Source organism: Lichtheimia ornata (genome assembly GCF_029851405.1).
Source record: "Lichtheimia ornata isolate CBS 291.66 chromosome Unknown scaffold00001, whole genome shotgun sequence".
Lineage (NCBI taxonomy): Eukaryota > Fungi > Mucoromycota > Mucoromycetes > Mucorales > Lichtheimiaceae > Lichtheimia > Lichtheimia ornata.
In genome coordinates this window covers 117,579-143,293 of record NW_026695321.1, presented here as the reverse complement: position 1 = coordinate 143,293, position 25,715 = coordinate 117,579, and the positions used below count along the sequence as shown (strand labels likewise).

General features: G+C 43.5%; 9 protein-coding genes and 1 non-coding gene across 10 annotated transcripts; 6 read left to right on the top strand and 4 right to left on the bottom strand.

The window, feature by feature from the left end:
• Positions 1 to 40: 40 nt before the first annotated feature.
• O0I10_000056 (uncharacterized protein) lies at positions 41 to 1,141 on the top strand (the record flags this gene model as incomplete). Its single annotated transcript, XM_058480171.1, has 4 exons — positions 41 to 211; positions 268 to 675; positions 761 to 920; positions 1,053 to 1,141. The coding sequence occupies 4 exons, from the start codon at positions 41 to 43 to the stop codon at positions 1,139 to 1,141; spliced, it is 828 nt and encodes a 275-aa protein (XP_058348694.1).
• A 276-nt stretch (positions 1,142 to 1,417) lies between these two features.
• On the top strand, positions 1,418 to 4,859 carry O0I10_000055 (uncharacterized protein; the record flags this gene model as incomplete). The annotated part of the gene is made up of 9 exons (XM_058480170.1): positions 1,418 to 1,771; positions 1,852 to 1,950; positions 2,020 to 2,752; positions 2,811 to 2,984; positions 3,056 to 3,223; positions 3,286 to 3,427; positions 3,487 to 4,075; positions 4,139 to 4,228; positions 4,293 to 4,859. 9 exons carry the CDS (start codon positions 1,418 to 1,420, stop codon positions 4,857 to 4,859), a joined length of 2,916 nt encoding a protein of 971 aa, XP_058348693.1.
• A 225-nt stretch (positions 4,860 to 5,084) lies between these two features.
• On the bottom strand, positions 5,085 to 8,881 carry O0I10_000054 (uncharacterized protein; the record flags this gene model as incomplete). The annotated part of the gene is made up of 10 exons (XM_058480169.1): positions 5,085 to 5,267; positions 5,348 to 5,800; positions 5,864 to 6,364; positions 6,427 to 6,627; positions 6,717 to 7,096; positions 7,156 to 7,271; positions 7,326 to 7,406; positions 7,484 to 8,307; positions 8,416 to 8,466; positions 8,522 to 8,881. 10 exons carry the CDS (start codon positions 8,879 to 8,881, stop codon positions 5,085 to 5,087), a joined length of 3,150 nt encoding a protein of 1,049 aa, XP_058348692.1.
• Positions 8,882 to 9,767: 886 nt separating this feature from the next.
• Positions 9,768 to 12,130, top strand: O0I10_000053 (uncharacterized protein; the record flags this gene model as incomplete). The annotated part of the gene is made up of 7 exons (XM_058480168.1): positions 9,768 to 9,957; positions 10,024 to 10,150; positions 10,303 to 10,447; positions 10,527 to 10,544; positions 10,608 to 11,189; positions 11,249 to 11,438; positions 11,499 to 12,130. 7 exons carry the CDS (start codon positions 9,768 to 9,770, stop codon positions 12,128 to 12,130), a joined length of 1,884 nt encoding a protein of 627 aa, XP_058348691.1.
• A 55-nt stretch (positions 12,131 to 12,185) lies between these two features.
• Positions 12,186 to 12,932, bottom strand: O0I10_000052 (uncharacterized protein; the record flags this gene model as incomplete). Its single annotated transcript, XM_058480167.1, has 2 exons — positions 12,186 to 12,805; positions 12,860 to 12,932. The coding sequence occupies 2 exons, from the start codon at positions 12,930 to 12,932 to the stop codon at positions 12,186 to 12,188; spliced, it is 693 nt and encodes a 230-aa protein (XP_058348690.1).
• A 1,944-nt stretch (positions 12,933 to 14,876) lies between these two features.
• Positions 14,877 to 16,927, top strand: O0I10_000051 (uncharacterized protein; the record flags this gene model as incomplete). The annotated part of the gene is made up of 3 exons (XM_058480166.1): positions 14,877 to 15,758; positions 15,815 to 16,825; positions 16,886 to 16,927. The coding sequence occupies 3 exons, from the start codon at positions 14,877 to 14,879 to the stop codon at positions 16,925 to 16,927; spliced, it is 1,935 nt and encodes a 644-aa protein (XP_058348689.1).
• A 249-nt stretch (positions 16,928 to 17,176) lies between these two features.
• On the top strand, positions 17,177 to 17,770 carry O0I10_000050 (uncharacterized protein; the record flags this gene model as incomplete). The annotated part of the gene is made up of 4 exons (XM_058480165.1): positions 17,177 to 17,290; positions 17,347 to 17,478; positions 17,553 to 17,617; positions 17,695 to 17,770. The coding sequence occupies 4 exons, from the start codon at positions 17,177 to 17,179 to the stop codon at positions 17,768 to 17,770; spliced, it is 387 nt and encodes a 128-aa protein (XP_058348688.1).
• Positions 17,771 to 17,843: 73 nt separating this feature from the next.
• Positions 17,844 to 19,873, bottom strand: O0I10_000049 (uncharacterized protein; the record flags this gene model as incomplete). The annotated part of the gene is made up of 6 exons (XM_058480164.1): positions 17,844 to 18,460; positions 18,525 to 19,227; positions 19,282 to 19,345; positions 19,429 to 19,526; positions 19,581 to 19,714; positions 19,768 to 19,873. The coding sequence occupies 6 exons, from the start codon at positions 19,871 to 19,873 to the stop codon at positions 17,844 to 17,846; spliced, it is 1,722 nt and encodes a 573-aa protein (XP_058348687.1).
• An 848-nt stretch (positions 19,874 to 20,721) lies between these two features.
• Positions 20,722 to 20,796, top strand: O0I10_000048. The gene has a single exon. It is a non-coding gene; the product is annotated as a tRNA-Asp (tRNA).
• Positions 20,797 to 21,320: 524 nt separating this feature from the next.
• O0I10_000047 (uncharacterized protein) lies at positions 21,321 to 22,530 on the bottom strand (the record flags this gene model as incomplete). The annotated part of the gene is made up of 3 exons (XM_058480163.1): positions 21,321 to 21,427; positions 21,487 to 21,539; positions 21,596 to 22,530. 3 exons carry the CDS (start codon positions 22,528 to 22,530, stop codon positions 21,321 to 21,323), a joined length of 1,095 nt encoding a protein of 364 aa, XP_058348686.1.
• Positions 22,531 to 25,715: the final 3,185 nt, after the last annotated feature.

Genomic DNA, 25,715 nt, shown 5'->3' with positions numbered 1-25,715 from the left:
ATCTTTTTCATGCGACTCATCTCTATTGATACTTGTTACAATGACCGATGTAAAACACCCTCTTACGACGACAACTACATCTACTGCTACCGCATCATCATCAAAAAGAAACGATACGCTGAAACAACCATCATCATCTACGACACTCCTCCAATCAAAATTACAACGTGGTCGACAGCTGATTGAACGTAATAGCATCACCAAGAATGGGGTGGGTAGATATTCAGTACAAGGATGTATGGACACTCGCTAATATCATCAACGTAGACGCTGGCAATGTATTGGGCTGAAATGGAAAATGTGATTATGCAGATTTTCGATATCACGGCGGACATGCTCAATGTCGATATTACACCTCTTTCACCTTTGGCTTCTTTGGACATAATCGCCCTTCTCAGCATCTCGAACAAGTTCTCTCAATTGACACGCTCATTGGCGCAACTCCTTTCAGACAATGAACCTGTACAATGGCGACAGCGTAATCCTCGTCGATGGGCTGGCAGCAAACGAACACAGGAACAGCAACAACGACACATGACTCAATGCATAGCCGACATTGTTCGTAAAGAGTCCAACATTATGCTTGAGCAGTTACAGGCGTTAAGAGACTTTGTATCACAGCATGGGCGTCGCATGGATACGCAACAAGAGGGAAAGCACCGTGCAACGGCAGAGGTATGGAGAGTGTACCGAATATGGCATGTGGATTCCGTCTGATATCGCCCCGTGCTCTGGGATTTCGTGTGATGATGTCTTTTAGTCAATTCAACATTTGCTCATATCTCATGCAAACAATCTGGTGGATACACTTGTCGCATTCTTCATTTCACCCGCTTTTATTGCTCTTGAAAACAAGCTTGAACTTGATATTCATCATCATCATCATCATCAACAACAACCACAACACTTTTCTGATAACGGTATGTGTAGTACTACTACTACTGGATGATCAACATGCCGTCGTCTTGTATATGTGGTAACATGTGCAGGATGGTGTAACCTCTGTATTACTCACCAATTGGCCCTTGCTCATCTATTCATTCATACAAAAGGTTCCACAATGCTTGTAATGGTTCAAGACGCCGTGGTTGGATACGACATGACAAGAGATTCTGGATCATACGAGATACACAAAAAGTAGGTTGATGGGTAACACGCAAGCATGACACCATATCACTCATCATCACCACACTTTGAATAATTAGCCATGACCAACAAGAAGACACAGGCAAGTCATTACACAACAACCCGTCCCCTGAGCAATTATATGCTTTGCTCTCCGCATGGGGAGGTCATATCATGCTCCTTTTGCATCTTTTTGAAGGATCCTTTTTAGCTTACATTACTCTCTCTTTTCTTAGTTGGCAGGCGATTCTTTCGTAGCATATCATCATTCAAAAGTCAACCAGCCTCGACAATGACAAGTGTAGCACCCAACTCAACTACGAACATAGCTGACACCTGCTCATTCGATCCCACCAACAACAATCATCAACACTACGCACCACCTCATCACCATCATCATCATCATCACCATCGACCACCTACACCAAATGATGCTTCTTATGAATTTGCGTCATCATCAACTCCAAAAAATGGTGCGAATGCTCTTAAACTACTCTTCAGTAATCGATGGGGATCACATACGCCAGCACCTAAGAAATCTCGTTCGCTCAAGGACATGTTTTATACTCAATTATCGAACGCATCCATGTCATCACATAAGCAACGGAAAGGATCTCTACAAGATGCCAGTATCTATGACAACGAGGTAAAAATGGGTGGATGATGGTACGCCACAAAGAGCAACAAGCCCACTCATCTTCTTTTCGCCTCCTTTTTTTGACACAGTCGGCTACGTTGGGAACGGTTTCTGGATATTATAGCTGCTCAGCCTCTATCAATGAAAACGACGACCCCCAAAACAGCCATGTGGATTCACTTTCAGGGGTAAGAGTTGATGGAGTGACTTGCTCGCATTTACAACCGACATCTCATGAAACAACAATGTTCGTATAGCAGCTATCTTACCAGCCTAATAATGAGGATCCAACGTCATCATTACCATCACCTCCACCATCAGCAAAGAACGTGTCAAAGATATACCATTATCAACATCATCATCATCCTCCACCACTTGCTCGTGTACCGAAAATGTATCAGGATCCAATGCCCTCATCCTCCTCTGAAGACACGCTAGTCGTATCAGCATCTGAATCGTCAATACGCACCGAAGTTGACATGGATCCATCCAATCATACTCTTTCCATATCCACATCACATCCCACTGGATTGACGATCGATCATCCTGAAACAAGTCGACTACCACGTTCACCAAGTACTTTATCAGCCATTCACACTGAGCATGCGCAACCAACTTTTGTATCATCACAACCTCGTCCCTATGATAATCCACACGTTATTCCAGAAGATGTCTCCCAGCAGCAGCAACCACCATCCTCTCATTTGGCTCCACCTCCACCACCTCCTTCAACTATAGGAGCGACTCGCTCGTTGAAGCATTTTCGATCCGAGAGTGATCTTGCACGACTCAAAAACATGTTCACGCCAACATCAACAAAGGGACGATCAGCACATGATCGACATCCAAAATTCCATCCACAGCAACAATCAAATACGGGCTTGTCATCTGCTAGAATGTCTCCCACTGGCAGCAACAGCACAACATCATCCAATAGCACCAAAACTCTAGTACCACAAAGAACAAGTAGTCTACACAGCTCCACATCAAGTAAGTCACTGTTACAATGATATCATCATATACCAACTAACCAATGTATCAATAATAGCTGTAACGGTGAATAGTGCAAATGACAAGGATTCAAGTAGTAGTGGTGGTGGTGACAATCATTCTTGGGGTCTACTACGAAGTCTACGTAAGAATTATTCCTCAGTCAATTTACGACAAGCTGCCAAGGACGAAGCTTTACGAGAAACATCGTTCGACACCACCTCGCTTTATGGTACGAATATCTACTTCGCATCACTGGTTTAAACAAAAGCCATTCATCATGCTAACAAACGATTTCATTAGGTTACTCCTTGGGCAAAAGCATGCCATCCAATCGCCATGATTCAACCATCCACGTATCAGAAAATGGCCACGACGTATTGATCATGGAGAGCGTATGTGGGAAAACCGAGGTTGTGGCTGGAACACAAGAAAGGCTTTTTGCTCGCTTGGCGGATGAAGGTGTTCAAGGTAATACGCAACTTCCAAAGGTGGGAGAGCATTTGAACGATTTGGAACTAACGACGCTATAGACCTTGATTATGTGGACACTTATATTCTGAATCATTCCAAATTTACATCATCCGCTGATTTGCTGGAGAATCTCATGGCTCGTTTTCACATGGAAACGCTTCCTGACAGCCAACACTATTCCAAGCGTTGTATACAAGTCAAGTAAGTATTCCTTATTTATTCCACGATGATGAAACGTTGACATTAAATTGCATTGATAGAGTCCTTAACGTCATATCAAGATGGGTCAAGCTACAATATTTCGATTTCAAGAAGAAAGGGATACTACAGACGCGACTTGAAGCCTTTTTGAATGGAGATGTTGAACGAGCTGGTTTCTCAACAGAGGCAAAAATGATCAAGGATGCATTGAATCTCCAGATATCAAAGCATAGTCGCCGACGCCATTCATTGCTTGCTATGAGTTCACATTCCTTGACATCCTTTGGCAGCAATAGAAGCGCAACTGGATCACCACCACCCCAACGTCGTACATCACCTACTACAAGCATTTTTTCATTTGCTCAGCAGTCGTCGCATCAACAACCCAGTAACATGACAACACCTCCCACATCTCCTATGTCACCCATATACAAAATGTCTTCTCAGGATGATACCACCTCCATTCTTCTGTCTACCGATTCCAAATACATTGCACGGTATTTGACGCTGGCCGACTTTTACCTGTTAAAGTGCATTACCGGATACGACTACTTGAATGGGCTCTGGAGAAGACAACAAAAGGATGACCAACAAGAAGCCCATGATGGCTGTTGTTACATTGACCTAATGACCAAACGGGCGAATATGGTAAGTTTGTGAGAGGAGGATGGTATGATCGTTTAAGGAATTAATTGGGAGAATCATACTTAGCTCACACATTGGATCATGCACGAGCTGTTGTCAATCAAGGGGAACAAGCAACGTCGTACAGGGTTACGTCGTGTCATTGACATTGCCAAGGTTTGTATTGTGTCTCCTTGATGCTGTCATGGAAAAAGGGAGCTCATCCATTTACTATGTGTAGCATTGTGTAGAGTGGAATAATTATCACACAGCCATGGTGATTACGATGGGATTGGCTAGCACGCCTGTTCAAAGGATGCAAGAGACATGGGAATCATTATCAAGTCGAGACATGAACGCTTACATGTCCTTGCAACGGCTTTTGGATGTGAGCAACAATATGAGCCATTATCGTCAAGCGTTTTCCAAAAAGGTGGTCAAGAAAACAGCAGCACCTGCAGTGCCATTCTTCCCACTTGTACTCAAGGATTTGACATTTTACATGGATGGCACACCTACTATGAAGCAATCCTCCACCGCTGGAAACGTACCATTGATCAACTTTGTCAAGTTTCGTGCCGTTACCAAGTTCGTGCAAGGGATCCTTAGCCACACTCATGAAAATTACTGGTTCGCAGGCGAATTAGACCATTTGGCTTTCTTTCCAGGCATGCACCAAAACGAAGCAGCTTTTTCATCAGCGGCCGGTCCGCTCGATCCTGTCGCAGAGGCTATTGAATATAGATTACGAGCCGTAGTCGATTGTTATAATGACACTGGGTGTCATGTTTATTCATCTTGTACATAATAATACAGCACCATTGGACTTGGATAGTTCACTTACATAGTAGTACTACTACATCTTGATGATATGAATTATCGCTATATGAGAAACAAAGGGGAGGAGGATCAAGTATGAGAACGAGTGGTTAATAGCAAAAGTGGTATTATTACGACGTTTATTAGAGTATATAAAAGTATATATATGAGTTTCTTATATACACAACAGCACAAGGTAAAGTGGACCCCTCGACTAGCTGTCATCATCTTTTTCCTGCTGGGGCTGTTGTAGTGCCTCGTCCTGCAAGGCAAGCGATCGTTCAATGGCATCGCAGTAATTCTGGTATTTGATGGTTTCGTGAAGGAGGTATTGCGACTTGTTTTCCCAATTGGCCATGGCTCGTGTTGCTGCTTGGCTACGCATGCATGATGCAAACTTTAAAGTAGGAATAATGTTACTATTGTTGACATGATATCATAAGGAGAGATGATTCTCCTCTTCTTATTGCTCCTTACCCGTTGTTGCATCTTTGGTTTGATATCACGGTGCTTGTCAAGATCCTGATTGAGTTGTTGGACGTGACGACGTAATGTTTCTAGCTGTGCCTTTTCCTCAAGGTTGCTGCTGACTGTGGGTGGTACGGCTGGCATCCATTCATGGACCATGGTCACGGGTGGATAAGGTGTCGTTGATGTTTCATCATCCACAACATCAAGACAAGGTCCCCAGCCATATTCCATACTGCTAACACCACCTGTCAATGGCTCTTTACTTTCACGAGCTGCCCAATAGTTGCATGTGGATACCCATTCCATGACTTGCTCAGCTGATCCTGCTTGAAAAATGTAGACACCACCATTGGGTTGTTGAAGGGCCAAAGCATGTGGGCGTTGTTTGCTGTAGCCTGATGGTAATGCATTGGCAAGTGTGTGCTTGAGATCAATAATATCAATCGGCTCAGCATTAGCCTATAAATTCAATGGATCTTAGTCAATGGGATGAAATGATGTAAAAACAAGCAAATTACTTACCAGCCAATCACCTCCACCTACTGCTTGATTTGCTAATACATCAGCTGATGGGGACTGGTTGCGAGGAATGATCATGCTCATACGATAAGGTGCCATGCTTTTACGTGGCAGCTGTTGTTGTTGGTCTTGGGTCATACTACCACCTCCACCTCCATGCATGGCAGTAGTACCAGTAGCAGCACTGCTATCAATGCGATAGGTACGAATCTCAGCACGATCCACTACCAAAAAGCATTCTCTCCAATCACGATGTCTTGCTTTTTGGCCAGCACGTTCAAGTAAATGCTTGCGTACAATCATGCCTTCTTTGTAATAGGGTGCTGCACATGTATAAGATGAAGGCAACTCCGAATGATGAAGCAAGGGTGCAACCGGTTGATAGGTAGTAGCTGAATTGGTCAAGTGAGAACCTTGGGATACAGAGGATTTCACGGATGCTGATCGTCGACGTTGGCGTGCAAAGGAAGTAGCAGATCGAGATCGTGTAGAATCGGCGTCAGGCTATAAATGATATTAATATCCGCCGTAGTAGTAATAATTATGGAATAATAATAAAACCTTACCTCTTCTGCAAGCACCATACTTTCACGCCCAGCTTTGAGCATGATGGTGCCCACGCTACGTTTGAATGCACCCACACGTGAACCCGACATTTGTATGCTGCGACGACGTGTATGTCGAATACTTGCATGTGGATGGGTTTCTTGCTGCTTTGAGAGGGAGGGGTCTAGAATCTGGCCACTTTTGATGGACGAATACATTTCCTAAATGCCATGCAATGCAAAAAGCAATATAAATCATCTGCATGCATCATGCAAACATCACACGAGTAGTAGAAGGAAACATTGCTTACCCTTAACGAAACTTCAATTTCAGCTTGCCATGATTTGCTGCCAAAGGTGAGTGTCATGGGTGTCATGGAAGGCACATCAAATGAATAAGATCCACCACCACCACCACGGCTAATGCTGCCATTGTTGCTGCTAGATGCACTTTTGCAGCTGGGAGAACGCTTAAGATCATGTGACTCAATGGATTGTAAAGTGACATTGCTGGCACGATGTTCCTCTTGAATCGAAATAGCATCACCGAGTTGTTGGTGACATTGCACACTGACAGCATTCATGGTGTTTCGCACAAAGGCCGATCGTGACATTTTCTTATGATCACCCTGTGCCACGTGCAAATCCGTGTTGAGTAGCAACAGCGAGTAAACGATCGCATGAACAACATCTATAAGGGCGCGGGCGGGGTGAGTGAGTGAGAATAGTAAAAGGAGGTAGCTAATTTACCTGGATTGCCATAGATACTAAATGGATTGCAATCCCAGAAACGTTGAGCAAATTCTTCCAATACACGATCAATTTGCTGGGTCTCGGCTTTGAGATGAAGCCGGCTGCACAACAATCTAATAGCATTCTTTTAGTACCTTGCTTGTCTCCTTCATGGCTCTACTACTCACCTGAATGCATCATCCACTCGCATATTGGTGAAATCGAAAAAAGTAAAATAGTGCTTGAGGATACGTGTGCTAAAGGGCTTGCTGTAAAAGAGAAAATAGTAACATGTATGCATAAGTTGTCTCATTGCTGCAGGTGGTTTTTTCTCCTTTTAACATACCCATTGCCGATCCATTCAGCCACGTGTTCCCAATCCTCATAGACCGTGGTATCTTGTTCCCAAATACGTCTAGCAGTCTCGGATGCTATCCGATCGTATTCCTCTGGTGTATTGGCGCTGTTATTGTTGTTGTTGTTATCTTCCGTAGTCGTAGTCGTAGTCGTAGTGGTTGTAGTAGTAGTAGGATCATCATCATCGTCATCGTTCACTTGCACTTTGTCATTTTTCGATGAAGGATAATCAGCAAGGCTATGAGAGGGTGGTGTAGCCAAAGCGACTGATTCTGATTCAATCGTCTCGGCATCTTCTCCTTCTTCTTCTTCATCATCCTCCTCCTCGTCGCCTTCATCTTCATCGTCATGATAGTCTTGTTGATTTAATGTACTAGCAATTAATCCACCAGCTGATCCATAATGTCCTCCGCTAAAACGTTTGGATAACCTGTCAACAGCAATTTGACTATCATCGGCTGGTTGTTGAGGATCATCTGGAAACGAAATGTCGCTGTTGTTGATGGTGGATCGTTCATCCAAAGACACCGAACGACGCAAATGTGGGCGTTTGTTTGTTGTTGATGGTGGTTGTTGGTGCATGTCATTCAAGGTTGAATATTTTTGTACCACCACTACTGTTTTAGATGCATCGTCATCATCCGTGCTAGAGGTTTCATCATGATCGGTATCATTGTTGTTGCTGGTATCGTTGTTATTGTTGCGTGTTGCACTAATGGTCGGTGATGCAGGGCGCTCCGCCGGCTGCAGTTCCGGTGTTTCAGATGACATTTGGATGTGGTGACGAGTAGGGGTATTATCAACATGTTGATGCTATCCATTGAAAGAAAAAAGGGGAATTAGGATAGGTTTGCATAACAAGAGAATTAATGCAAGGGAGCCAAGTGGGAGGATGAATCAAGAAATCAATCAACCATGTACCTTGCCAAAAGAGCGAAAGAATCTGCCAATGCTTCTGATCCCTGGAGAACGCTAAAGTCCGACATGGTTAATTAAACACTGAGACATGATCAATCTCAAACCTTACCTTCTTTTTGGATACGCTTGGCGTTGCCATCATGGTCTCCTGAGGAGGAGATAGTTGTTGATTACAAGTCGCGTTGTTGTTATGATGAGGTGTGAATGGTTCTGGTTGCATCATTTCCATGGGAAGTGGAGGTCTTTTGCGTTGCTTGGAGATGTTGCACCCATCCGATGGTGAAGGGGTCAATGTCATAGCTGAGGGTGATTCGGTCATATCGTCCTGTTGACGCTGTTTAAGTTTGGCCAAGAATCTGGAACGAGAGCTGGTGTCATCATGATAATTGCCCCAGGATTCTGATCGTGGTCGTGTATTGGTGTTGTTGTGTTGTTCATGCATGTTGCACGGTGGATAAGGCTCCTCCATTGGTAGAGAGTTGTGTGTGAGTGTGTGTGTGTATGTAGTTGAATGTAAATGGGTGGATGACAGTGAAAAAGAGAGAGAGAGAAAGAAAAGGAAAGGAAGAGTGGAGTGAGAGAGAGAGAGAGGAAAAAGAAAAGAAAGGTATAATGAGAAAGAAAGAGAGAGAGCTGTCGAGGGAAAAAAAAAAGGGGGTGTGAGAGAGAAGGAACGAGCAGAGAGTTGTTTCTGGGTGTTTTCTTGACTAGTTAGTGCGCTGGCGACTCATTGTTCTCCTTTTTCGGTCTCCCAACCGACATCATGGATGATTCAAAATGATTGATTACAAGATGATGGTGGTTGATTGTTTACGTATTCGCCCCCCTGAAAGACATACAAAGAGGATATAATGAACTTTAGATGATAATCAACATAAAAAGAGTATCGATTGTATATGCGATAGGAGGTGGGGATGGATAAGATGAAGCTGTCAAACGAACGGCATGCATAAGTTGCATGGGAGAGTATGTGCTGCTGCTGCTGCTGCTTGATACCTTTGATGTTGCTGCGTGGTGTATTAGTTTGTGGCACATTATTATGATAGCTGGGGAAAGGAGAAGGGAGCAAGGAAGGAGAAAGAGGGATGATGGATCATCCAGGGGGGGATATCATTTTCATTATCCGTCATCCGCACTGACGCAATAGACACTTCTTGTCAATGGTATAGAATGGATCAAGGCATAGCAGTAGTATAAGTGGTAATACCACTAGCACTGGCAGCAGCAGTATTACTCGGAGCAAAGGATCAAAATATAACATCCGTAACCCCATTTTCAGGTTTACTGTACTGAGAGTAGCTTATCCTCCACTAAGGGATCGCATCTTTTCCACGTTTTCCTCACTCACACTTTATATGTCTGCCGCCGACACCCGTCAGCTGAAACTTTCCACAGCTCTTCTTTCACAAAGCGATCCGCCCATGGTCTTCAATGACAGCAACAACAACTCCTCTTGCGATCCCTGTAAAACAGCCCATTCAACCAATGCTTCAGAACGCCTTTCAGATACGGCAGGTGTCGTTCGAGAGGTTACAAAGAAACTAGGTACATACAATATACCGCAGTACCCCGTGCCCTTTATTCGTTACTAATAGCCACGCTGACAAATAGGAAAGACAAGAATCAAATGGGACAATCCAGAGGCTGTCATGGTCATTACAAAGCCTGGCGACGTTTCTTTGATCGGCATGACTCGAGAGGTTGTCTTGTGGTTGATTCGTACCAAGAATCTTACAGTGTAAGTGGGTTTGCGTGTGTGTGTGCGTGTGTGTTGCGTATATGCTATGCCATTGTGTGCCGTGTGCGTGGAGACTAAGGACGGGATGAGGATTAATAACCATTTTTGGTAAAAGACTCTTTTATCATGACTGATATCGATATCCTTCATAGTTATGTGGATGCCAAGCTCAAGACAACAAAACGATTTCGCTATAAACGCATCATTGAGCGGTTTCCAGGATACGAGGCAAAGCTTAAGTTTTGGGACCCTGATCTTTGTGCTTCACAGCCTAAACTTTTTCATTTCATTATCACAGTAAGTCGGCTTATCAGATCGATCACGGACCATCCACTCATTGTTACCTCCTCCTCCTCCCCGCCCCTTTTTTCAATAGTTAGGTGGTGATGGCACGGTAAGATACATACATCCATATCCACGCTTTATAGTTATAGGGGATAACTAATCAGGTTTATAGGTCTTATTCACATCTTGGCTATTTCAATCCTATGTGCCACCTGTGATCCCATTCAATCTCGGCTCACTCGGATTCTTGACGCCATTTCAATTTGATCGATTCGAGCAACATTTGACACAGGCGATGGAAAGGGGTGTTCGTATCAATATGCGTGGCCGATTGACATGTACAGTATATCGACGTGTGCCATACCCTGAAAATTCGACACAATCCATCAAGACATCGGTGCAGCTTAGGAACGTCAAACGTAATCCTGTCACGGGAGAGATCAAAGTGGGTGGTTGGTGCAAGGCGACACGCAACAAAAAGTGCAAAAAGTTTGGAGAAGTCGATGGCGAAGACGTCGAAGAGGATGAAGATGGCCAAAATGATGACGTTGAGGATATGATGGAGCATCGACAAATCCCTTGTTTTACCACAGTACCAGTGGAGAAGTATCATGTCATCAATGACCTGGTGGTGGATCGTGGGCCTAGTCCCTATGTTAGCTTATTGGAATTGTTTGGTGATGACAAGCATTTGACCACCGTACAAGCGGATGGATTGGCCATTTCTACACCTACGGGTAGCACAGCTTATTCAGTAAGAGAAGGAAAATGAGGCTTTGATGTAAACCATATCACTCACATCCATTCTTTAAGCTTTCAGCCGGTGGACCATTGACACATCCAGAGATTCATGCCATTTTGATCACACCTATTTGCGCCCATACCTTATCATTCCGACCTACGCTTGTACCGGATTCAATGGAGTTGCGTATATGCGTTCCTTATAATTCTCGCAACACAGCTTGGGCTAGCTTTGATGGTCGAGGCCGAGTGGAACTTAAACGTAAGGATGGGGGCTTGAGTTCATGATTTGTAGATGACTAATGTAAATTACATGGTGTAGAGGGCGATCATATCAAAGTGACAGCATCCAAATACCCATTCCCAACGGTTTGCAAGGAAGATCAGGCTACTGATTGGTTCAAGTCATTATCCAACTGCTTGAATTGGAACATTCGACAGCGTCAAAAATCATTTGCAGTTGTTGAATCGAATCGTACGAGCAATGGTCGACGTAGCGGATCATCCACACCTTCTTCAGCCGTATCACGTGTAACATCGAGCACAGCCATATCACGCATGACACCCATCAACAACAATAACCCTACGTCTCCTACCAGCATCATCACCAATAACCAGCAACAGCAACATTTGTCACGCAAAGCATCCATCAAATCATCGAATGGATCATCACCAGAAAGCACCGTATGTGAAGAAGTCTTTGGCATGTTTATCGATGACGATGAATACCTGCAAAACAAATCCGGCAGCACCACCGGCAGCTTGCATGGGATTGAGACCGCGTCATCAGAGGAAGAAGATATATTTTCAGATGACAGTGATGAGGAAGAAGAAGATCCCAACGAAAGGTTCAATGGCTGGACTGATGAAGAGATTTTGCGGGCCCGGTTCAATGCTTCACTTCGCAGATCCACGTCTTTCCCAGCAACATCAATAACAACAGCACAAACATGATGATAATAAACGCTGGAAAAAAAGTGCGACATTGTCTTTATTATGATGATGGCTACTACTCTTGGCTGGCAGGAGAAGAGGATGAGGATGGACGATGCCTACGCATATGACGACGCATGTTGCTTAGTACGCTGAATCGCTTGTCACACCCTTCAAAGGCACATTCAAAAGGTTTCTGGCCAGTATGCGAATACGTGTGTGTTCGAAGAGAGGACGGCCGTATGAAGCTCTTGTCACAATAATGGCACATGTATCGACGTTGTGGTTGCGATGGCGACCGTTTCAATCCCATAGTTGGCGTCATAGTTGTAGATGTTGATGATGATGATGGTGGTGGTGATGGTGATACTCGATAAATGATACGCAATGGGTCATTGTTAGTTTGCATCAAAGCTGTGTCCGAAAATGAACGTCTGTGTTGATAGGTGTTGTTGTTGCTATTGCATACAGATATACTTGGTGATGAAAGAGCAAGATTTTCCATACTAAAAGGGAGATAGTTGTAATCCTTTGTATCGGATATTGAGGATGGATGAATTGGTTGTGGTGGAGGAGATGATGTATTCGATCCTTTGATTGCTCGTTCTTTTGATGATATGACATTGGTAGCAGCATCGTCATTGTTGTTGTGGTGGTTATGCAATGGTGCAAGCTTCACTTTTTCGGAAGATGTATCTTTAAATAGAGCGTTAATGATGTCCACAATGTTCCTTTTGATGCAATTCATACCATGTGAGTACGCCTTGCTGGATAAAAGCTCATGAATCGGTGGTAGGCAAAGGTTACTTTGGAGATGCAGCATAATCGACTTTTACAAGAACAAGAAGAAATTGAGTACAGAGGATGATTAGCAAAAGCGCATGAATATAAATCTGGTATATCGTGAAAACAAATGTTTTGTTTTGTACCGAGGACCTGCCATGCTGTTGTTGAGTGGTATGGTTGCGATCCAAATTGTCCACTGAACAAACACAACCGTGATTTAGAGAGAACATGAAAGATCTCCGGTTAATTGCATATACAAATCATCATCCTAATAGCCTGCTCAAATAAAAGATACCGAGGAATCATTTCCTTACTATGGTGATGATGCTATGAAAGCATGACAATACGTGGATACGTATGTGTGTTGTAGATGAAGAGAATAAGCTACCAGATGCATCTATCGACAATTAGCACTGTTTGATAGCCATATTGGATCAGCAACAAGGAACAGCTTGATCCGCACGAGACAGCTTTCTATCTATGACGATAATGGAAACATCAAATGACATCATAGACATTTATTTCCTCGGTATAAGCCGCGTACTGCCAGCTTGCAAAAAGCATCATGACAACTCAAATGTTTGTCTCCTTGAAAGGAGGAACACATTTTGGCAAAGCGCAGCAGGTGATCGATATGGCTATGTAAGCATGGAAAGCATTGGATATGCATTGTATTGGTGGTGGTGATGTCAATGACACCCATCCCAATATGAGCTCAGGTGACATTCGCATCAATCAATATGGATAATCATTTTTCAGAGAGACACAAACAATAATGTGACATGTTAATATCCAAGTTTTCTGAAAAGCTTATGGCAGAGAAAGAGCATGATGTCTTTTGTGAAACAAAGACTTTACTTGTTACACGTTGCTTATCCGCACACAGGCGACACGACATTATTACCATTTTTACAGGCGGGGGCGCCTCTCACATCTCTCCTTGCCATTCTTGATTTGGCAAGTAGTAGCATTGTGTCCTTATATGCAGAATGGCTGATTGAAAGTTGTTGAGAATAAGCAAGAGGGCGCTGTGGCACACATGGCTTTACGGGATAATCAGGAGGAGGCCCCTTCCCAATGGGGCTATTTGATACTAATGAAAGGTTCATCATGGTATTATGCTCGCTGTAATAATGACAAGACCTTATGAGAGATTTCTCCTATTGTTACAATACTAGGAGATACATAGATATTATGGTGTGCATTGCCAAGACCAATATTTTTATCCATTCTCTTTAATAAAGACAAACAAATGTTCTCGGGATCAATGATGATGGTAATTCCTATGACTGATGCGTGGTACCTGTATGTAAACAGGATGAGAGGAAAGAGGAAAGAGTGCATTGTTGTTTTCATGGTCATAGAAAAAGATGCAAGCTTGTATATAGCCCAAAGGAGGCAAAGAAGAGAGGAGGAGGAAAAAGAGATGATGTGGCAAGGGGAATAAGCGGAGGCAAGTGCCTTCAACCGCGGGATTTCTCTCAGGGTGCAACCAATGCCAAGCCATATTAAACCGGTGAACGAGCTTTATATAGCTCATTCACATTGTGGGTGTGCATATTTATACATGCTCAGGGCCCCTCTCTTCTTTAAATGGCGTTAAAGTATCATGAATAGCGAGCACCACGTTGAATGGAGCAAGTGCGTGGTGCTACTAAAAAGTTGGCGCCCCCCTTTCATGATGCATAAGCACAGCACATTACATATTCTCAAGCAGGTTCAGCCACAGCTGCCTCTATGGGTACTATGCTTGTGTGCGTGTGTGCGTGTGTGTGTGTGTGCGTATCTGTGTATGTGTGTGTGTGACCCTTTAGGCAAAGAGGCGCAATCGGTTTCCCGCAGCTGTTATTCTTCTTTTTTTCTCTTTCCACTCTTGTTGAACTCGTTTTTCCTTTTTTCTCTTTTTTCCCTTTGTAAACTCGGTGGTGTGGTTGTCTTCTCTATATCTCTTTCACGTTCTTTATACTACGCTACTTGACACATGAGCAGTTCAGTGCCAAACACCCCGCTCATCGTCTCGCCACAGCCCCATGACGATGCCACAAGCGACCACAATAGGTCTCCATCACTGCCACCACCTCCTCCACCTCCTCCGTCGTCTATCTCTTCTCTTCTCAATGTCACGTCAAAATCAACGGATGACCCGAATCAAGATCCTGTCAGCAGTAACTCACCTTCACCTACCACCACCACCAACACCAACACCAACACTAACACCAACACTAACACTCACTGTGGCGCAACAGACCAACAACAACAACAACAACGTAAACGACCCTTTTCAGCTCTCGAGAATAATGACGACTTGACCATTACTACTAATACCAATGACTCGACATCAAGTAAAGAACATGGGATGGATACTTCTTCAACTCAGGGAGATACTTCCAATCAACAGCAGTCTTCTTCATCATCTTCATCATCTTCATCATGGCCTGGGAACCATCATCAACAACAACAACAACAACAATCACATCATTTACCTACTCCAGTAAGCCCTGCGGCACCTATGCCTCATCAAAACAAGATTGCAAAGATGGATACCGATGAACGACAACCATCTATGAGCACGAGTGAATCTGGATCAGTAATCAAGGAAGAGTATCATATGGTGCAACGTACAAAGGCTGATACGCCTGGTGGCATGTATACATCCTTCTCCCTCAAGCAAACAAATGCCTCGAATCATGGTACTGGTGCTTCCACGGCATCTTCTTCGTCATCTTCTAACAAGGCTCGGGGATCTCGTGATAATGGTTCAGTATCCAAACCGTACACGTGTAGCGAATGTGATCAGACATTTAGTCGAGCTCATAATCTGAAATCCCATACTGCGACGCATTCGATGGAGAGACCTTACAAGGTAAATGAGTGTAGGATATGGGATTGAAATAGGGAGCTGACGTATGATCATTCTAGTGTGATTCATGTCAAGCAAAGTTTCGACGGCTGCATGATTTGAAAAGGCATCAAAAGTTACACACAGGAGAGCGACCTTATGTATGCAATGTGTGTCATCGCTCATTTTCTCGTTTGGATGCATTGAATCGACACCAAAGGACTGAAGGTGGATCAGCGTGTCATTATCGACAAAATCGTCGGCGTGTTGAACAAAGACACGAGACTACGGACTCAACAAGTACTACACCAACTACTTCTAAGCCGCATCAAAGCCCATCTTCGTTACAACCACCACCGCCACAGCAACCATCACCAGGAAAAAGTGCAACCTACCCACCCGCATCATCTTCGTCATCACAACCACCACGCCATACAGCCCAATCAAGACCCAATATCCCACAATTAGATTTACGCCACCGATTTAGTTCACCTTATCATCCAGATGACCATCATTCACCACAACAACAACAACCAGTTGTATTCCGCTCTTCTCCTGTCAGTGCTTCTCCATCAGCTACTGGAAGTCCACATGAAACTCATCGCCGTATTGTTCTTCCTCCTCCTACTTCAGCTACTTCAACGCCCACCAATTCTACACCTACAACAACAACTACTACTACTGCCACGCCTACCAATACCACCGCCGCCACCGCTCATCCTCATCATCATCCTCATCATCATCATCCTACTGCAACAACGCCTACTGCAACAACTCCCAATTCTACAACTACTACTACTACACCCACTACATCACTCTCTCGTTCATCCATTGCTCACCTAGCAACTCCTTATCCACCCTCCTTTCAACCACATGAATCTTATAGCAGGCGGAGTAGTGGTGCTTCTGATTACGACCCAGCGTCTCCTGCTGCATTTGCAAGTCCAGAGAGTTTTTCGGCATTACGAAATGCTTATGCTCAGTTATCTGATCAATATCGTGCCATGCAGCATTCCTGGAATACTAAATACGATGCCAAGGTCGATGAGGTCGAGTCACTAAGACGTCAATTACATGATCTTCAAGTCGAGGTAAGCTCAAACTTTATTTGGTCTCCATGACAACCCCATTTAACTAAATTATCGTTCTAGATCCGAGTATTACGGTCATTAGTCGTTGAACGGCAACAATAGCCCACAAGAACCCCAAAAAGAAAAGAGAGAGAGAAAGAGAGCCCCTTATATGTGTACATATTGTTGTAGTCTCTCGCATTAAAAGAAAAACATACACATTAAAAATCCTTGTGGGCGCCATTTTCTTTGTGTAATGGTTTTATCTGCATGAAAGGCAATTTGACATGCCGCACCGCGTCTCACATACCCTTCTCTCTTTTCATACCCAATCCTTGTCTTTCTTTTTCCCTTCCTTGCTAATCATCCCCGATGACTAAAAACAAGACGTATACATACGAGGAAGTAGCAAAGCACAACAAACCCAACGACCTATGGATGGTTATCCACAACAAGGTGTTTGACATTACACCCTTTATCGACGAGGTAGATTTATGCCTTCCTTGAAAAGCGTGGGTTGGGTCTAATATCTTATTGTATAGCATCCTGGTGGTGAGGAAGTGCTTTTTGATGAAGGTGCAAAGGATGCTTCTGGACCGTTTGATGACGTGGGTCACTCTGATGATGCTCGAGAATTGATGACAAAGTATTATATCGGTGACATTGACTCCAAGGTAAATAGCAGTAAAAGGATGTCATTGGTTGAGTATCGTAATATTAACACGCACCACACACACACACTTTCTAGTCAGCTCCCGTTATCCCATCCGAAAGTAGGACAACCGTACCAAGAAGCCAAGGTCAACAGGGAAAGTAAGTGATGATGATGATGGCTAGACCCATTTTAAACAAACATGGTAATGACTCAAAATTCATGCAAACATACCCAGTGCTTTACGCGTTGCTATCCCTATTGCCATTCTACTCGCAGCTTTGGGTTATCGATACTATTATGCATCTCAATAAGAACAATGAATCATTATTTTCTTCTCTGTGCTATACACAAAAAAAAGACTATGGATGGATAAAGGGAAGAAATCTAAAAGAAGCTACTGCCACCCCATGGGTTATTGTTGGTAGCGGTAGCGGCGGGGTTTTGCATTGTGGAGAAACCAGTGGGTTGATTAGCCATAGCACCAGCAAATGGCATCATATTGTTGGGTTGTTGTTGTTGTTGTTGCTGGGGTATCTGGGATGTCGAAGAAAATATGGATGGTTGTTGTGGCAATGTAGTAAATTCTGGAGCTGTTTGTGAACGTTGGGGCATTGCAAATCGGTTGGCGAAAACGTTGTTTGAAGTGTCATTGTTGCTGGTCATTTGTGAGAATGGATTCGATGGAGAAGGCATGCCGCCCATAGAATTATTCATGGCAGGTGATGGCATCCCTGTCAATTGAGGTTGTAGTGATGTTGCAGGAGAAGAAGTAGGCATTCCTGTAAGTTGAGGTTGTTGCAATGATCCATTGGATAATGCCATGTTTGGCATTCCCGTAAGTTGTGGTTGCATAGCAACACCATTTGTAGACGATGGCATTCCTGTCAATTGTGGTTGCATGGTTGCTGGCATTCCTGTCATTTGTGGCTGCAAGCTGCCGTTATTGAATGGTGTTGCTGTTTGATTTTGTGGCAATCCGGTAAATTGAGGTGCAAGTGACACTATAGCTTAAACGTTTAATCCATGACCTTTTGCTTTCTTCTCCAACCCCTATCCTATACTTACTCGTTGTGGCAGATGATGACATGGTTAAGCTCGTAGTAGCAGCTGAAGCGCCAAATGGATTAGTGGTGTTTTGTTGTTGTTGTTGTTGTGCAAAAGGAGATGGCTGAGATTGAGTTTGCATGTGGAATGGATTACTGCTGTTACTCAAAGATGATGACGATCCAGTATCCAAATCTAGTAGGACCCCTGTCTTGCCGCCAGATAATTTGTGTGCCTGGCGTTCATCCGTATTCTGTGCTCGACCAGCGAGATCTGAAGAAGAGGAATTGTTGGTACTAAAAGCAGCCATAACAGGTTCAGAGACTGGTTTCTTTGCATTCTCGAGGATGTTCAAAGCAACATCAAGGTTGCCACCCGAACGACGAAGTGCATCACGATTGGCGACCATATCGGTGTATCCAAGAGCATTTAATCGCATCAGCTTTTGGTCATCGGACATGTGCTGGCTTGATAAGATGGGCTTTTGTGCACCTGGCAATCGTGACAAGATATCCACGGCAGACGATAGATTGCCCTGTGTGTGCTTCAACACTTGTCGATTACGATCAATATCATTGAATCCCATCTCTCGTAGTTTTTCGGCTGCTGCTGAATAATCATCCTGATCACGTACAAGCACTGGCACTGAAGAGGATCGTTGAGGTAGACTATGTGATGCAGGTGTAGATGATGTCAATGTTGAAGCAGTGGGTCGTGCTGGTGGCTATAATCAAATGTAAGATAACTTGTATATGTAAAAGATCATCATCAACCATACCATTGCCGGTTTATCCATGAAAGCTCGCTTTTCCCACTTTTGACGAATGTATCGTTCCATAGCACTGAAATAGCACATGCCATCAGTAACGTTTCATTCTTCTTCTTCTCTCCCCCCAAGAAAGGAGATATCCATTATTGAGCTTACCGATCAGCATCATCGTCTGCCAAAGGAAGTGGGTGCTTGTCTGGATGAGGATTCACGGTTTGGTTCACCTTGTCGTTACCACCACCTTTGCGCATCATCTACCGTTGCCATGTCAACAACGTTTCCTCGATCCCAAAGTCCTTCATCCTTACATCAATCTGCTCTAGCGACCACTCGTCCATAGTAACGGACTTTACACGCGAGATGTGTGTACCCATTTTGCGATGAAGACCGGCACATCGTATACACAAGAATATACCGAGAGAGTAGGATGCCCATCGAGGATCTAATGGGTGGATGGGTCAACAAAGGATACCATTGACCGCCAAGTCGACTTACTCCTTGCTTTGCAATCAGCACAACGGTCGTTACCCGGGAGTTTGAGCAGTTCCAATAGCATCCGTTCATGACGGCCCTGAGTAGCTTTCGACTGACGCTCGGGCATTTTGTTTCAAGTATGAGATAAGAGTGAAAGGGAAAATGCTGTAAACGGAGGGAAAAGACCCAAGAAAGTAAACCTAATTTCGGTATTTATAGTTCCACCTCTCGCACTTACCACATGCATATCATGTTGTACCAAGTCGTCAAAAACCATCCATCTTAATCAGGAAACCTCACATGCTGCTTGATGAACCATCATCTCTTCGTCTTTTTCCCCTTCATCGGTCTTGTATATACCTAAACGATCTCTTTACTTGTCAATACACAACAAAAAAACAATCATTTATTAAACTACTCATATTGTCAGAGGTGCTCTTCCTTTTGGCTCATGTACCGACTACTTTTCTTTTCTTGTATTCAACCTCATTTTTGTGTTTTCGTGTATGTTGTATATGTTCAGGCATGTTCTTTCTGGTTACTTGATCCTCATTTAAACACGTCAACTCAATGAACACGCATTTTCAGTGATTAGTATATAAGAGTAATAAATGGGTACTAGGGGCATGTCTTTTGTGTATTGCAACTATCGCATGCATGCATCCAACAACACTTTGAAAGAGCATTTCTTTGAGATCCACCATTGCGGAATTCCAATTTGCTGACTCTACCCCAAGCCAATCATTGACAATGCAAAATCTGAATTACACTTTCACCCAAATCACCAACGATTGACCTTCCCTATTGACCTTTTAATCATACCATTGCATACAGCGTCTACTCCGCTACAACATGACGTTTGTTTCATCTTCTTACGATAACCTTTTTGCACCCTTTTCACTTACCATATATGGAACTTTAGTGGTATATATATGCACCCGCGCGTGAAAAAACAAGGAAGAAAGCAACAGACCATCTCGGATAGTATAGTGGTCAGTATCCCCGCCTGTCACGCGGGAGACCCGGGTTCAATTCCCGGTCCGAGAGCAACTTTCGCGATCAATTCGCTTGAATTTCTTTTATTTTTTGGATTTTGGTGTGGTCACGTGACTCTAGATCGTGTGGAATCCTATGTCTATGAAATAAAGTGAATGCGATGATAAAGGTCATACTACAAGTACTCTATAAGCCATCAATGCATTAGTATTGTAGATGATGTGAGTAGTTATCCACTCGGTCTTTGTGGAATAAAGCAAACGCATATACACATGCGAGATGTGATGTTAATAGACGAAAGTTACATGTAATAACGTAGTAAGGTAAAGGGCCAAAAGGAAATACAAAGCAGCATTACGACAGCGTATTAATGCACTTGTATTACAAACTTAATCAGTAAGGTTATGTAATTCCATAATCAATGATAGAGCCGCTTGGATGATAAAGGAAGGAGTAGTAGTAACAAGGTCATGGATGTATAATTATACGATAGAACAACATCATGTCAAAAGAAGACATCGACTTTTTAATGAAATCTTTGGTATACGTATTATAGGATACATGCACATCTATCACATTCATTCCATTTGTATGCATTGATAGCTAGGAAACACCAATTCGTCATCGAGCATTTTGCGTAGCTGATCCACAATGAACTTTTCAATCTTTCCAACATTCTTCAGGACTACATGAAAACATAAATGCGTCAATGGAAAGTAATAAAGATGGGTTGCGATGACTTACCTTGCTTTTGTTTATCACCAACAACAGATTCGATATGTACTTTACGTAAAAGACTAAGGATGGTGATTAGAACAAAAATAATCTCCCCCTCATGATCCTGTACACGTACCTTTCCAAGCTGACATCACGACCGCTACTAGGATGAACGTCTGATAACTCGGGTTCCAACATTGATACACAAACACGATTCATGCTTTTGATGTATGCGACGACTGCTGTAGCTTCAAACTCGACACTTTTCACACGTAGTTGTATTGGGAGGCTGATGAACATCATGCTTGGATAATTCATGCGTAGTTCAGTCAATAAAGTCATGCTCATATCGCCCTTGTAAGAAATCAGCATGGATGCTTGGAAATCCATCTCGGTAGGATCCTGATGTAAGCGTGCCGTTGGTTTTGATTGGCTATTGCTGTTCACTGATGGTGGAGGAAGAGGTGGTTGTTCATCATCGTCGATCCAATCTTGGATATGATGGGCTGTACTATTGGGTGCAGTTTCATCTGTATTCGTGGTTGTTGTTGTTGTACTAAATGTATGCGGTGGTTCATGTGTGGGCGTGGTTGGTGATGAGAAATAAGGAAGATGTTGTGGTGGCGAATAATGACTTGCGTGAAATGGATGTTGTGGTGCAACGAAGGGTGAACGATGGAACGAGTGTATTAGGTTGAAGCGTTGTTGTTGTGAAAGAGGATTGTTGAGTGATAACCTTGCCGGATGAAAATTCCTGCCATAGAGCTCACTTGACGGCGACATGAGCACTGACGGTGGTGCCGGTGGACTGGAAGGTGGTACACTACTCGATACCCCATCGTCATCGATGGCATCAGAATCGTCGTTCTCAGGCTCGTAGAATTCAGGAAAGGGATCGGTAATGTTGGTGATCTCGATTTGTGGTGCTTCTGTTCCCCATTCGAAGGCTGTAACTTCAATGTCTCCAATAAATGTTGGCTTGGCAATGCTCTTAAAGTGTCGATTCAGAAACTGTTGCACGTGTACAGCAAGTTCTTGGTCAAGCTTTGACCACTCGATATCAAGGGACATGGATAATGGATGTGCTGGTCCCTGGTCTCGTGATAATGTAAAGAAAGGAAAAAGAAGCGGGGAGACAATATGCATGGTTGACTTGAAATTCACTCGTACAACACCCACATCCTACAAGACCATGTATGCCATGTGCCATATTCTTTATCCATCAATGGTCATTAAAATGCTACTCATTGTGATGGCTGTTTTATACGTTTGCCGTTGTTCATGCACCACGCGTGTATAATAAACAAAGATGCGCATTGCAGCTAATTCTGGAAAGGCGCTACATCCATCACTCCCCATGCCTGAGCTATGCTTATCGACTATGAAGATGCCAATGACTTCTCTTTTGAAACGAACACTGACGCAGCCATCCATGAGCAACGTCTTATTTCGTGGAACTTGAGCACTGTTAGTGATTTGAGTGGATGACCTTGTCTATCATCTCAGATCCTGATTTATGCAACATGCAAAATCAATCACCCCAAAGCTCCCTGTAAAAAAGGCTTACCATCAATCTATCACCTCATCATCATTCTCAACAGACATTTTATTACTCTTTGTGGTCACAGAAATACCCAAGCCAACCGTGCAGATATAAACAAGATGGATGTAGTCCCCCATCCTTCTTCCTATCATATCCCTCTTTGATTGCTGACAATCTTCAAAAGCCCTTGGTAAGTGCCATCGTGGATTGTCCTCTTGTGAATGATCCATGTACTCATATTTGTGATGATCTTTAGTCTTTCATTGTTATCCTACTTTCATTGTCTTTGTTGTCATTGTGATATTTGGCTCTTTTATCAAGGTAAATCCTAACCCCTCGCCTGATGGAGCATGTATTCATATACATATCATGTACCTTTTGATGTAGCTACCTCGTGAGATTCGCCTGAAAAGTTGGATTAGTTGGCACGTTGTACTACAGCCAGCATGGGGATGATGTAAAGGTTTCGTTTGAAAATTGTACCAAGGACCTCCAACTTGTGTATTTTCAAACGCAAAGCACTCTATCTTTCATGTTCATTTTCTATCGCATCACGACCAGGTGAAGATTGTTGTATTGAGATGTACTTATAGCTGATATGGCAACATCCATTAGAATCCGTATGCATCAAAGCAAATGGCTACACGTGAATAAAAGCTGTTTCTATACAATGATCATCTGTTTATTCACGTAAAAGGCACGTTGCTGCAAGTATATCGAGACAATGGAGTAAAGAGCTTGCTAAGGGCAACTGCTATTACGTTTGGCTGTGGCAGAGGCGTGCGCAAGAGTGTGTGTTATAGTAGAGTGACAAAGTTGTGAACGCTGCTTGAGACAACGTAGTAAAGACCTCGCTAATAGCAACGGCAGGAATGAATGCTGCTACGCTTGATCGTGGAAGAGAGATGTGCAAGAGCGTGTGTTGTGTCAAGAGACTTGTGTGTTGTAGAAGAGTGATAAGAAGGCTGTGTACACGCCATGGGCTTGCCATTCAGTCAAAGACAATCGGATCAAGCGAGTTGTAGGATTGACATGATGGGTTGAAGCAGGACAATCGTTCGCAGGTGGTAATTGCACTTGAATGGAGCAACAGTTGAGAATGAGAGGAAGGGGGAAGAAGCTGGGAGTGGAAGACCTGGAAATTAACTTGATGATTCTGATGTTGGATGATGTTTCTTTGTTTGAGCGTTTTTCAGTCAAATCTCATCGGATCAAGAAAGTTGAATGATGGGCATGCTGGGCTGGAGCAGGACAATCGTTCGTATGCATTGGATTGGTCAAGAATGGAGAATGGGAGGACTAAGGTTATTAGCTGGCATTTTGAACTATTCCTAAATAGCGTACAAGAATCATGCATCGCCTATGCTGAATGACTCAAGTTACACAAACACGCCCTCTGCATCTTTTGCTCTATTTATAGTCATACTACTTTACATTAAACAAAGGCCACTTCTCATATAGCATCACGCTTACAAACATAAAGGTGCCTGTATCTCCAAACTTTACAATGAAACGCGGGGTTTTGAATAGAGCAATGGGCTTGGCTTGGCCAACAGCACCTTGTGTGAAAGTTTCACGTTCAATGTCGCAACTAGCCCAAAAAATATTTTTTGGTGGTGGTCGTCGTCGAAGAGGTTGAGCCCCGGATCCAGTTTGGCTGGTGGCGACATTGCGAAATCTCGGATTGGCCACGATGGACTTGAAACTTTCACACAAGGTGCAGTTGACCAAGCCGAGCACATTGCTCTAATAAAAACGCCACGTTTCATTGTAAAGTTTGGAGATACAGGCACCTTTATGTTTGTAAGCGTGATGCTATATGAGAAGTGGTCTTTGTTCATTGCCAAGTAGCTAGACCCTGGAGAGCCAAAGATGCAGAGGGTCGTGTTGTGTAACACAGCTACGTTTGCATGAATGAAAGGGTCAATGTATAATTACTTTATGGATCATCTAGGAACAGGCATGTATTGCTAGCTAACGGCCACCTTTATCCAATCATCATTGTTGCGAGATCCACTGCATGGGGACGATGCCCCTGCTCTAGACATTCATTTCCATGATTAAAGTAGGTTGATCCGAGCCGATTTGACTGAGCTGTGGTCAAAGAGAGATTACATCACTCTGGACATAAAGCACGCTCGATGTAGCTCAACCGATGTAATCTTGCGTGAGCGTAACTCAACCAAATCAGCTCGGATCAACCTACTTTAATCATGGAAATGAATGTCTAGAGCAGGAGCATCGTCCACCTACAATAGAATGCACAAAAGCTGGGAATGCACAAAGTGGCCGTTAGCTGCCAATGTATGACATAAAAGTGAGGGTTGCGTACCTTTCATGCATTGTCCCTGAAGTCCTGACTTTTTAGCTGAGTTACCCAAAGAGGTCCTTCTGCATCTTTGGCTCTCCAGGGTCTAGCTACTTGGCAGTGAACAAAGACCACTTCTCATATAGCATCACGCTTACAAACATAAAGGTGCCTGTATCTCCAAACTTTACAATGAAACGTGGCGTTTTTATTAGAGCAATGTGCTCGGCTTGGTCAACAGCATCTTGTGTGAAAGTTTCAAGTCCATCGTGGCCAATCCCAGATTTCGCAATGTCGCTACCAGCCAAACTGGATCCGGGGCTCAACCTCTTCGACGACGACCACCACCAAAAAATATTTTTTGGGCTAGTTGCGACATTGAACGTGAAACTTTCACACAAGGTG